Source organism: Haliotis asinina, chromosome 9, assembly GCF_037392515.1.
Source record: "Haliotis asinina isolate JCU_RB_2024 chromosome 9, JCU_Hal_asi_v2, whole genome shotgun sequence".
Taxonomy (NCBI): Eukaryota; Metazoa; Mollusca; class Gastropoda; order Lepetellida; family Haliotidae; genus Haliotis; species Haliotis asinina.
The window spans coordinates 12,500,616-12,514,019 of record NC_090288.1 but is presented as its reverse complement, the minus strand read 5'-3'; the positions used below and the strand labels follow the sequence as shown (position 1 = coordinate 12,514,019).

Below are 13,404 nucleotides of genomic sequence, written 5' to 3'. Positions count from 1 at the left end.
CCTTCCACTTTTCAATATAGTCACTGATCCGGTTGACCCATGTCACTGTATCCAAGTTATGTCGGTGGAACGCATGCTGTTGATCACTGGATTTTCTTGTCCAGATTCTTTTATGTAAATAAGATTTATTTCAATCGTACCATTTTGCCTGAGGGGTCCAAGGATGATGACAGTGTCTAGTGCTACCGTACTGTCACTGTATATACATTTACCTTTCCCATTATCAGACAATAGGTCAATACTCCGCCTTGAGTGCATTCAAGAATAATCGTTTATTTAATATATATGCTCTGATTCACAGTCCGGCAATAAGATCTTGTCTTAAGGTCACGCCTTACTCATAGAACTGTCTGTGATCAATTCGACATCGTCTTCTAGCTGTTGGCTATCCAGCCATGTTGGCATATTGGTTATCATAACGACTGAAAGGGGAAACTACTTAGGAATCCACTGTGATTACAAGCCAGTTATTATCTTGTGTAACCACCACACGACAATATTATTTACAGGCCAACGCGTTGTATGGGTATGACTGAGTGTGGTGTGAAACTAAACTCAATCACTCTTCACATTGCTGCGGTCGACTTTGTGAAGGAATGGACAAATTTCTTTGCACAAAAAAATATGTCCGTGATCACAGCCAGTGCTGCCTTAAACAACAAACAAACCAAACTAAAACTTCTTACAATATTGAACATATTCTTTGCATCGCGTTTAATTTATCGTTACACAGGCACGTTTCTGAACTTGTTTATCTTCTCGCTGTCAGCAAAGTCCGCAACTTCTGGGGCAGTGTTTTTTCACCAGTGGGTAAAAGTCGCACCACTCCGGCAGTATCCAGCTGCACTCTGTTGTGTCCATTCTGCATTTTTCTGTGAAATGTGAGCAGTGAGCATTGTAATTATTGTTACTGATATGTTGATAAACTAATTAAACTAAAACATTTATCCTAAGCTGAAAATTTATGAAACCATGTATGTCTTACATTGGTGTTAAGAATATGCAAATAAGATAAACGGAAGTGGACTCTTTTGTTAGTGCAGAACTCCAGAATCGTGGATATTATTTAAGTTTGGGCAGCATGTTTATTTTCTGTGTTTTTCATCGCCCAACCCACCGTAATTTTATTGAAGACTCCTCAAAAGCAATATTTCTTTCATTCCAACATTGTCGACTCGAACCTTGGTGCAATTGTTGAGGTGGAAGGGCCAGAGAGCAGGGTATATTATTCACGTCTATAGGTAGGAATTAGAGGAGATATGACATTTGCAAAGCCTTACAAACATAGTGAGCATCAATGGCGACGATGCCCCTTCCTTACAGGAACAACCAGGAATGGAGCTTTTTGACTTTCTAGTCATTTCTCAGTGTCAAAAACTGCTTTTATGAACGTCAGGAGCCAACATTATCAACTATTGCAGGTTGCATAACAGCAGTGTACATCGTCACCCTGGGGTCTTTTTGAAGATGGCAGCACTTGCAGTGACGTGACCCATGATGGTGTCACATCCCTTAAGAGGTGGTATCCCGGGTTCCGGTGAGGAGGGGTGTTTCCAGTTCCGGTGTGCGTATGTGTGACGTGACCCGGCGGCACATCCGGGTGCAAGAGGACATCCCAGCCGGTGGGATCTCTCGCGATCGCGTGGGGCGGACAGTCAGCCAGTGGGAAGGAGGGAGGGGGGGAGAGTGGCTGGACGATCGGCATGTTACGGATATGGGATTGCATGGCCTTATTGCTTTTGTACCCAGCATTCTTTTGAACGATATGGGTGGCCTTGAAAAGAGCCATTGGCACTGGTTGGTGAAACATCCATTGTAGCGATGGTAGTCTACTGGAGGCAGTGCTGATGGAATCGTCCATGGATTCGACAAACTCCAACACGTGCTGAAGTAGAGTGTGCATGGTGTCTATGCGTGTGATGACCTTGCCATGGAGTAGAGTCAGTAGTCCGCCTTCATGTTTACTCCATTTCCTCGGTGATTGACCTCTCTGCTGGACTGGAGCCGAACATTTTCTTGTTTCTTGTAGGGGCAGGCCATACTCCTATGGTCCTCTTTGCCACAGTGACGGCAGTCGTAACTGATATAGCCTTCTTTTTTTCCACAGTTGTAGCATGTGTTGTCATCGTGCTTGCTACTGTTATTGGTCTTCTTTGGGCATGTAATGACGATGGCCTTGGACACCACATGCGGTACATGTTACCTTGCGACATTACAGATAACTATGATCATCCGTTTTTGCACAGTAATGTAGGGGGCAAAGGCGGGGGGCGTCTGCATGCTTCCAGTTTCAGTTAGCAACTGATGGGGAGAGCTGGAAAACCTTGACGTTATATAGCTGAGTCTTGACGTCAATCGTGTCAGTCACGTGAGTCACTCATGGGTCGCTAGTGTGACGTGACGTCATAGGGTGGCATCATGGTCATGCCCATGGGGAAGGACTGTGACGTCATCCATCCAAAACGAAAAGACCTCATGGTGCATATTGCCCCACAACACCCCATTTATACAGTTCTGTCTCTAGAATTCTATACTGTTGAATGAAATCATGACATCGGTCCATTCAGAATACTACATACAAGGGTCTATAACATAACACTACCATCAACATAGTATACTGCACTTTCAGCACACTCTGTACATAGTTCAAAACATACAGAATACTTTTTCATAACACTGTGCATACATGTACACTGTACTTAGACTGTGCACTGACACGCATTCAGCCGTACTCCATTTGTACCTAGATATAAAATAGGTAAATTATAAGTAATTGATAATGGAAACATATTACTAAGAAAACATGTTTCTTAAAAACATTTTAGGATTAGTTCAGCCACATACATATCCATATTGCCATATATCCAAATGATCAAACGCAGGCACCTCTTTGGATAATTAGGAGAGAAGTTCACAACTAATGTCACGATAGAATGGACAACATGTGACAAAATGTTTCTCGTCTTATGTGCACTGAGTGTAGTACAGTTGGCAATAATCCGCTGGGATTGAAGGGGGTGTAAATCTACCCGTTTTATGGCTAGTTTAAGAGATCCCCAACTCAGATTGCGATAATTTGTCTTAGTTTTCGTGGGATTGTGACGTAGTATTCAGCACGCAAATTATTCTATAACAACATGTGTGTCCTTAATTCAAGCAGATTATTTACTTTACTTTTCCAGTTCAGTTTATCCCCATTTGACAGTTTTCACTAATTCTAATCCAGATGTCCAAATTATTTCTTGTTTACTAGGCAGGACAAACGAAATCAATTCAATGATTGATGGCATAAGTGATGATCCCTTGGTTTGAGATAGTTATGAAATTGCCTACAATGGTTAACACGTTTTCTCAATACTTCAGGCTGGCTAGGCGGTTCAGGTTTATGGCGGCGGTCTGTTAATCCAGTGATCAACACCATGAGCATCGTTCAACGCAGTTGGGATATAAAGACATGTATCGACCAACTCAGCTAGTCTGAGCACCCGATCCCTTTAGTCCCCTCTTAAAACGAACATGGTTTACCGAGGATTAATCCTAATCCTAATCCTCACGAGTCAGAAATAATGCATACATATAACGGTATATTCTTTTCTCATATAGTGAGTTACATGTTGCTACTGGGGGGTGGGGTGGGGGTGAGGTTTCATTTTGTTTGTAACATACTTTCACTGCACGTGTTCCCCTCCCACGAATCGGTGCACGTGCACGTGCAGGTGTTTCCGTCCAGAGTCCCTCCGTTGAGGCACGTCATGCCTTTACAGTCTGGAAAAGACACGGAGTGCTTCTATATTCGACTTATTGTATCAGCGTGTTTGGAAGTCAGATCAGTGGGTCCGAGTGCATTTTTAATAAGATGCAAACATAACTATATTTACGAAAGCTGGACTATTGAAGCAGAATATGCAGATAGTAGTATATTGAGGCAATGTAACGAACATGATAACATGAAATAGTGCAATGGAGATTTGACAAATAACTCGAACTTCTTATATCCTTACTCTATCCGTGTTTGGAAGTCAGATCAGTGGGTCCGAGTGCATTTTTAATAAGATGCAAACATAACTATATTTACGAAAGCTGGACTATTGAAGCAGAATATGCAGATAGTAGTATATTGAGGCAATGTAACGAACATGATAACATGAAATAGTGCAATGGAGATTTGACAAATAACTCGAACTTCTTATATCCTTACTCTATCCGTGAAACAATATAGCGTCCGCACCACTTCGCCACTGAAATACTTGCAAACTTTCATTAAGAACGGTTTTGACTTCTGCTCATGACAGAATAAATGAATTTCATGTGGACAGCTGTAATGACAAATACAACCTTATCAAATCTTTACACAACAACCATACTCTCTCTTCTTAGGTTTGCTTGTCGCGTACCTTTACTGCATGTGTCTCCTGTCCACGTGCCCCTGCACATGCACGAGCACGTGCTCGTGTCCAGAGAGCCGCCATTCAGGCACAGTTTGTCTCCACAGTCTGTCAAAACGAAACCGCTTTACACCAATGATTATATGAACGTTTGAAAACTTTATCTACAACAGCTGACTTTTTCATTTAAATTAAACCAGACGTAAACGTAACGTCTGGGGTAGCCTAATAGTCCGATCGTCGCACTAAAGACCCGTTCGATGTCCCATCTGAAAACAATATGTGAAGCATTATTTATTTATTTATTTATTTATTTATTTATTTATTTATTTATTTATTTTCAGTTGGTGTCCCTCGTCGTGATACAGGCGGAATATTGCAGACAGCAGCGGAAATCCATATTCACTCATTTCACTCCATTCACTCCAGGTTAATTCAAATACCTGTTGATTTATCTTCCTCGAGACTTTGGAATATTTGTACAATGTGTTAAACACGAATACTGACCACAAAGATTGTTGGAACACTTGCCAGCTGGACATTTACTGCAGGAGGCTCCTTTCTCGAATGGAGTTTTAATGTCAGGGGTCATCTGTCTGCAAGGGTACGATTAGTCGTTCAAGAACAAGTGACAGAATTTAGCTAATGAGTAAGACTAGAGCAGTATGTCTGTCAAAGCACGTCAGCTAATTCTGAGTACAGCCTAATTAAGTGACCAAGTATTTGACACTTGGTAGAGTAGCCTAGTGGTCGCTCATCATACCAGAGATTCAGATTCGAATCTCCACATGGGACCATGGTGTGCAGTCCATTTCCGGTGTCCCCGGTCAATGGAAAATTAAGCGACATGCAGGATGCCTAGAGCAAGTGATTGACAAACTGTTTCCTCCATTGTACTTCAAACTGCACCAAAAATGGTCGAAACACATTGTAGTTTTGTGGGGACCCAAACCCAGGGATGTGTGACAATTGAACCCTTTAGCTTCTAGGGCGACCTTGGAAGTCTAGGATTGGAGATGGAATCTTCTCATGGGTGTGCGGCATTGCGTTTAAATTGCCGCACTACGTACAGTAGAGATAGCAAAGCCACCATTTCACTGGTGTATTTCATGCCGTGTATTTATCAGCCAGAGACGACTCACCCCATGGCATAGTTGCACACTTGGTAACGGCCATATTTGGTGGGACAGATAGCTTCTCCGCACCCGACCCGGATGGCTCTGTGCCCTACAACCTGAACATGTAAAAGAGATGTCCTTTGTCTAAATATGAAACAATATCAGATTAAATTTGGTCTACACCTGAACATGTAAAAGAGATGTCCTTTTTGTGAAGGTGAAACACCTTTGTAAAGCTTTTAGTGTGTTTTGCTTTTTAGAAACCATGTGGCATGCTACAGCCAATATATCACCAATTTGGTCTAACATTTTCTCACGTGATATGTTTCAGCAAACTACTGACAAAGACTTTTTATACTTCTCGGGGAGTGAGACAAGGGTGTGTTCTCTGTCCTGTACTCTTTCTTCTTTTCATTTACGAGTTTGCCGATGAACTTCAAAAGTGGTATAATACTGGTGTGATCTACTATTACTAATGTTTATTCTCTCTTACTGCGTCAAGCTTCTCCAAGACAAATGAAATCGTTTCTAGAATGAGATATGGGTTTTCCACTATCAACCGTGAAAGGTAGTGACATATTATAAATACCTCGGGTTAACCCTTGCTCATCACGCATATAAAGCTTGTGTGTCTGTATTGGGGCTTTTTAATAAGAACAAGGAAGTCACTACTACAATCGCTCGGACGCTATACGGGAAAGAAATAGCACATATATTGCTTTATGGCACCGAAATTTGGGGATTTTATAGGAAATAGAGAGGATCCAGACGATGTCTCTCTAAAGATTGGGAAGTTTGCATCAAACAAAGCCATCTTCAGTGAACTAGGGTGTTATATCATGTATTCACTGAACCAAATTAAAGCGATTAAGTTCTCGTTCAAGTCACTGTTGTTATGAGAGTGTATTCTCTGTAAGTTGTAGTATTAAGTATAATTGGGTCACCATGTTTAGAGTTTTGAGTGATAGTTATAATGGGTCACATTTCATATCATAAATGTTCAGTGGCAGCATGCTTTAAGGTAGCGCTTTAGAGTTATCTCACTTTGAGTATGTTTTTTTTCATTATTTGTGCGTACTTCCGACTAAGAGAAGGTTCTAAGTTAATAACGATGGTCGTATTGTGCTCAGATGTTCAGGAATCAGTGATTGTGTATGTAAAGGCTGGTTGTGTTGACGACACGGACACACATACGGATCAACTGGAGTACACCATTCGGTTGACACCCCTTTGTCAACGCTCGACTACATAACCGCTGCCTGACCGCTCGCCATGTTACATTCAGTATAACTGTTTCTCACTCTCAAACCAAGACTTTGGTGAGCTGACATTATATTTGTGACCCATTACATTAGATTTGACTCAGTTGCATTGTACCTCTATTGTGAATCTTGTACCTCTATTGCGACTTGTCGTGTTGCTGGTTCTGAGGGGATTTCATATACCTTTTGTCACGGCAAATTTTTAAGCGTAACACTGTCAATAAATAGACATCCTTATCCCAGAAAGATTTACAAAATGCGTAAACATTCGATGGTAAAGGTAAAACCAAGTGAACTTCAAAAGTTAGATCCATATTATTCCAGAGTGAGTTCTCGAATACGTGGATGAACCAAGACATCGGTGTCGTGAGGCTATTTATGCTCATAGTTGAGTAAAGATATCTATATACAACATAGCAAAGGGAAATTAGTAATTCAAAGTTCCTCCATCATTACTCACAACTAAAACACAACAGAAACCTAGAATCATAACAGAATTAAAATATTATCCTGAACATGTAAACATATGTTCTTATGCAAATATCATTCGTTCAGAATCAACTGCCCGTACAATCTAAGCCAGTACAAATATGACAAATATAAACAATGACAATATCACCAACTTTTCATACTTCAACATGTTTTTAGATGACCCATTCACGTTAATCTGTCTCATATATGTGCCCAGTTATTTTTCTCATTCTCTTACCATATATGTTCTGGAAATCTTTGGGGTGGTGCGTAGCCTAGTGGTTAAAGCGTTCGTTTGTCACGTCGACGACCGGGTTCGATTCTCCACATGTGTACAGTGCTTGAAACCCATTTCTGGTGTCCCCCGGTGTGAAATTACTGAACTATTGCTACATGAAGCGTAAAACTAAACTCACTCACTCACTCACTCATACTCAGTATAAATGGTGTTTGATGTCTCTATAAAAGAATTTATTTTTCAGATAATGAGTGTTTGTTTGTATCACTGCGTGTCCACAATACCTGGGTGTAGTGGCCGACGATCTTTCCGGGTTCAGAAGGTCCGACGCCGTATTTGAAGAAGTCCACCTCCGAATGCCACCCGTCCACCCCCTCCATCACTGACTTGTACCCAGCAGCTATGTTCTGACCGATCATCACCCCAGGCATACCTGGGAATCAAAACTGCTGAAAAAGCATGTTTTCAGTGGCGATTTCCAGCTCCTCCACAGCGACATGTTAAACACACGAGCTTTTCAGATTCTTGGTACAACCATAATTGAGGGTTTCTTTTTTTAAAACACAAAAAAACAAAACAAAAAAAACAACAAACACAAACAAACAAACAAAAACACAAATACAATTACACCTGCAACAAAATATTCTTAGGGCAGACAAGTTATTTTTAATACAATCTGGAGCAAATTTTCTCACGAATGCGCAATACCAAGCCTTGATTGCTGAGTGAGTTACGGTATAATAGATGTCTGATTTTGAGTGCTGACGATCAGATACCCGACTCCTGACAGTGTTTGTTCGAATCCCGGAGAGGGCACAGCCTATCAAAAGTAATACTTTGTAGTCCTATATATAATATATGTTAGTTTGTGTCAGCGCCAACGCAGGTCTCCAAGTGCAAGGTTCGTAAGATGGTTTCAGAAAGGACACATAGACAAGTAAGACTCTTGGCAATGGACCTACTTGGAACTGATCTTGCTGAGTAGGCATCATGTCCTGTATAACACTGACGGGCCCACTTCCCAGCATACACCTCCAGCTCGTTATCCCACACCTGCATCATCAACAACATGTAAGACTATCTCATTCGAAAGCATTTACTTTCTTACCATAAACGAAAACATTCTCAACGTTTTCTTCTCGGAATCACCAGGACTGACGGTGATGCAATGGAATGTAATTTCCTACTGTCAAATCTAACACGTACAACTTTAAATGCCACCATATAGGATACAAAATACAAGGATACATGAGTGAGTGAGTTTAGTTTTATGCCGCACTATGCAATATTCCAGCTGTATGCTTACAGTCTGTTAACAATATAGACTGGACGAGACAATCCAGTGATTAACAGCATGAACATAGATCTACGCAACTGGGAAACGATGACATCCGTCAACCAAACCAGTAATCCTCACCACCCGATCTCGTTAGTCGCCACTTACAACAAGCATGGGCTACTGAAGGTCTAGTGTAACCCGACTTCATGGAAGGAAAACAAACAAGACAGGCGGAAGAAATTAGGCTTGAGGAATAATTTTACATGTGAAACTAAAATATACTGATCCTCCACTACGACATTCAAAGAGTTCTGTTCAGTGGATTCCTTTTACATCAACACTAGTAGCTAGGGCATCGTGATTAGAACATCGCTTTTATAATGAAAACAAAATATAATGATTGTTTTTGGACTATATTTAACTTGGAACGTGAACTATGAGTATTTCCTTTGACGGTTTCCGTCAAAGCCATTCATTAGTCAGTGCACCTTATCACACTCCAATACACTATAAAATAATGTCTTTCTTTCCGTTCAGAGGGGAGGCAAGATAATGACTTAATGGATGATTTTTTTCAAATCATTGACTAAACCTCGTCTTGAACACTTCCTGATTGAAAATGAATGTAGAGGAATCAACAAGACATCGTTGTTCATGTTATATACCATTAAAATAAGTAGGGAATATTGGATTTACAAGATTGATGAAATGCACATTATAAAGCCAACGAGGAAACAGATTATGAAGAGACATTAAGGGAAAATGTGACAATCTATTACATTCCATCGGAAATGTTTCATCTGTATGGATATATATATTACCCTTTTTCTCACATTGGCATTGACTAGCGGTATGTCACATACTTTATTTTATGGTACATATGACCAGCAGTTGTTTATTGTGACCGCACAGGGAATAAATTAACTTACTGACCAGTTTGACCAGATTGGTAGCAGTTGGTGACACGTGACTCCTGTAGGCGTTGTGCCTGTCCAGAATGGCTTGTTTGTCCACGGCGGACAGTGGGGCTTCCGTCCCTACGTCCTTTAGACACAGGGTGTAGTTGACGTGTAGGGCGAGGAAGGCGGGGTCACAGCCCTAAGACAGACATGGAGCAAAATGAACGGTGGGGTGAAAAGGGTTGAGCGTTTTTCTAAATAGAACATTTAAATAAATCAGTTTCTGCATAATTGTTTTATTTGTAGTTATAATCTTCTTAATATATTCGATTCTCATGGCATACATCCCTGGATTGTATGAGATCGATTGTCATTACGTGCATTATTGGATTGTATGAGATCAATTGTCATTACGTGCATTATTGGATTGTATGAGATCGATTGTCATTACGTGCATTATTGGATTGTATGAGATCAATTGTCATTACGTGCATTATTGGATTGTATGAGATCGATTGTCATTACGTGCATTATTGGATTGTATGAGATCGATTGTCATTACGTGCATTATTGGATTGTCTGAGATCGATTCTCAAACCTATATCATTGCATTATATTAGCTCGATTGTCATGACGTCCATCAATGGATGGATTGTCTGAGATTGATTCTCAAGACGTATGTTACTGGATTGTCTAAGATCGATTCTCATGACATACATCACTGGTTTGCCTGAGATCGATGTTCATGACGTATATCACTGGACTGTCTGAGACCAAATCTTATGACGTACATCATTGGATTGTCTGAGACATGACCTATATCACCGGATTGTCTGAGACCAAATCTCATGACGTATATCACTGGATTGTCTAAGATCGATTCTCATGACGTACGTCACTGGATTGTCTGAGACATGACCTATATCACTGGATTGTCTGATACCGATTCTCATGACGTACATCACTGGATTGTCTGATACCGAATCTCATGACGTATATCACAGGACTGTGAACCACGTGATGTATATAACCGGTTTATTTGAGGTCGAATCTGGTGAAATATCACATTACCAGAAGTCGCGGTAAACAGCAAACATATGAGTGTTGTTCTTCTGTCAGTCTACAGCTTCACCGTAATACCACAATTATTCCGGATAGGTACAAACAGCAACAGGCACACTCACGTACATGCATGCATACACATGGCTACATTAAAGCAATGACATATGCGAATTAATCCTCATATCACCCTCCCTTTTTGACACTTACCGACCGAACGACGAAGGTATGCCTCGAGAGAGACCCTGCAGAACACAAAACACGCATCCTTAGATGTATTGTTTTTCGACAGTTTCTATAGTTTGTGGGTGGTATGGGTAGGAGGAAAACACATTTCTACAAAGGGAAACGATACCATTACTCCTACTCGTGTCAGAAGATACATAAAAGTCTCTGTTAACTAAAAGTCTCTGCTAAAGATTGTTTTCATCCACCTATCGTACCCTTGTTTAATACCCTTAAACATGCACCTTACAGATGTCGGCCCAGTATAGTTAACGCTCATGCGCTTTGTCCTACTTATTTATAATATTGTATTTATTGTTATGAATGGAGAATTGAAACAATTCCATTGGGGCAATATAGTCTCATCATATAATCTGGGATGGAAACACTATAACCTATCTGTCCCTGTCATAGTTCTACAGTACCGTCACAGCTGCTGCCACCAGTACGACCTCCTCACCATGATTGGATATAGACAATATATCCGTTTCACAGAAAGCACTAATTAAAAGACTGACCTTGAGCAGGATATAGAGAAGGGTCTAGATTCTATTTGCGATTAAATTTCAAACGACCTCATAATTAGTTCACAAAAAGTTACAAGTAGTACTAATACATCTTACACCAGAGAAATGTCTTGCTGTCTAATTCTTCAATACATCGATGGTAAATCAATATTTGCTGAAAGGCTTTTTTTACAAAAAAAGTTCTTGAAATTCATTTTCAAGAGATTTCTACTGTTCTTATGGTATTTTGTTTTCTAAAATTGTTATGTTTTTGTTTAACGCTACCATGAGTTAAGGTTATATTAACGCAGATTTTCGGACGCTTACACGCCACAATAACCTTGCCGCTAGATATAGGACCGTGTCAAGACATACCAGTCGGAAGAGCAAAGTGTGAGGCTATATTTAATAGCTGTAATCATCGACGAGACGGAGTAACATGACGCGATTTTCAATCAAACACGTCGTATCTTGTTCAGTGCTGTGTAAATATGAACAGATCAAGTTTACCATTACCTCTTTGAACTGCATGCTGCTACTACAGCTACCCGGGTTTGAGTAAGTCCTGAGCAAATTGTTGTAGAATGGTACTACCCGTAAAGTTCCGGTTTAGAATTGATCTTCAGCAACCCATTATTACTACTTGAGATAAACGAATTACGGCGAAACATCTCTTCCTTGACTATGTTGGTTTTTCTGTTACAATTAAAGTGTAAACACTGTTAAAGATCTTTTAAATAATGTTAACTGTCATTTAACTGCGACTGATCTGTTTTGCATATCGATGTATTTTCATAACTGGTGGTTTGAATTGGTAACTGATATTGCCGGTGGTGTAACCTATGAAAGCGGTTGAAGTAGTGTAAACATATTGACATCCACGGGTCCAGAAACAAATTAAATTCAAAGCAGATTTTCTTTAGCTATTGTTTACTGCTAGAGTACATGCAAGTATCGAAAATACTAGTGGGCCGTCGATCTTCCTTCAACTGTTTGTTATCTCCACCCCGTATATATATTGTGCACTCATAATAGGGGTTTAACTTTAAAGTCATCAGATAGTTTTAATTCTTTACCTGTAATTATCTAGGCGATTACCTAGTCATTTTACTGTCCTTTAGATTTTATAGTATACCTTTATCTATTATCAATAAATGAATCGTTTGGCATTTCACACATACGTATCCATGGATGGGAAAGGGTACATACTTGCATCTTTATCTTATATGACACGTTAATTTATTCTTGTGTTTTAGTGCCTTCGTAGAGGTAAACTCTCTTCATCGCAATAATGATATTTTATTTGAGATCTTACATCAGACAAGTGTCCGTCAGTGATTAGCAATACTAGTTTGCCAGTTGTCCTTCAGGGCCTGCTGCTCCCTTCAGGCCTTCAGACGTACAGGTCCTGAATGAAATCTGCAGGCCCACTTTGTTAAAATCAAACCAATAAAAATAAAATAGACTACACTGTGCACAGTTTAAATAAGCGAGAGAAGTTTTTATTTGGTAAACATTGGTGTTGACATTCCTACGTCAAAGCGCTGAAATAACTCTAAGTTATAGTATCATGCTGGATCGTGGATGATACCAGAACGTTAATAAAGAAAAACAATATGAGAAAGATTCCAGCTGCAAAAATGTAACATTGCCAGATAATTTACCGAAGGCCACACGAGCCATCAAATATGTGAAACCGCCGGCCCGATACAATAACAACCGGTTGTGGGCCTCCGGGCCGGCGATTATGTCGAATACTGGTTTCCATACATCGTTCACACTAGTATTAGCATCTCGCTACTCACCCTCCATGTTGAGAGCAGCCACTACCAGCACCAGCAACAAAGTCTGCCCCATTGCTCTCATCCACGTGTTCCAAACAATGCCAATAGTGGCTGTGGCTCAACTTCTTCAATAAGTATGATACACACGTGATATCAGTACATTGATTCATAACGCAGA

The 13,404-nt window shown here is 40.3% G+C and overlaps 1 protein-coding gene across 1 annotated transcript; it reads right to left on the bottom strand.

The window, feature by feature from the left end:
* Window positions 1-765: 765 nt before the first annotated feature.
* LOC137296967 (cysteine-rich secretory protein 3-like) lies at window positions 766-13,299 on the bottom strand. Its single transcript, XM_067828896.1, has 10 exons — window positions 13,248-13,299; window positions 10,922-10,956; window positions 9,687-9,851; window positions 8,437-8,527; window positions 7,759-7,907; window positions 5,528-5,619; window positions 4,893-4,981; window positions 4,395-4,493; window positions 3,667-3,765; window positions 766-872 (listed from the first exon to the last, which is right to left on the bottom strand). Exons 1-10 carry the CDS (start codon window positions 13,297-13,299, stop codon window positions 766-768), a joined length of 978 nt encoding a protein of 325 aa, XP_067684997.1.
* Between the last annotated feature and the right edge of the window lie 105 nt (window positions 13,300-13,404).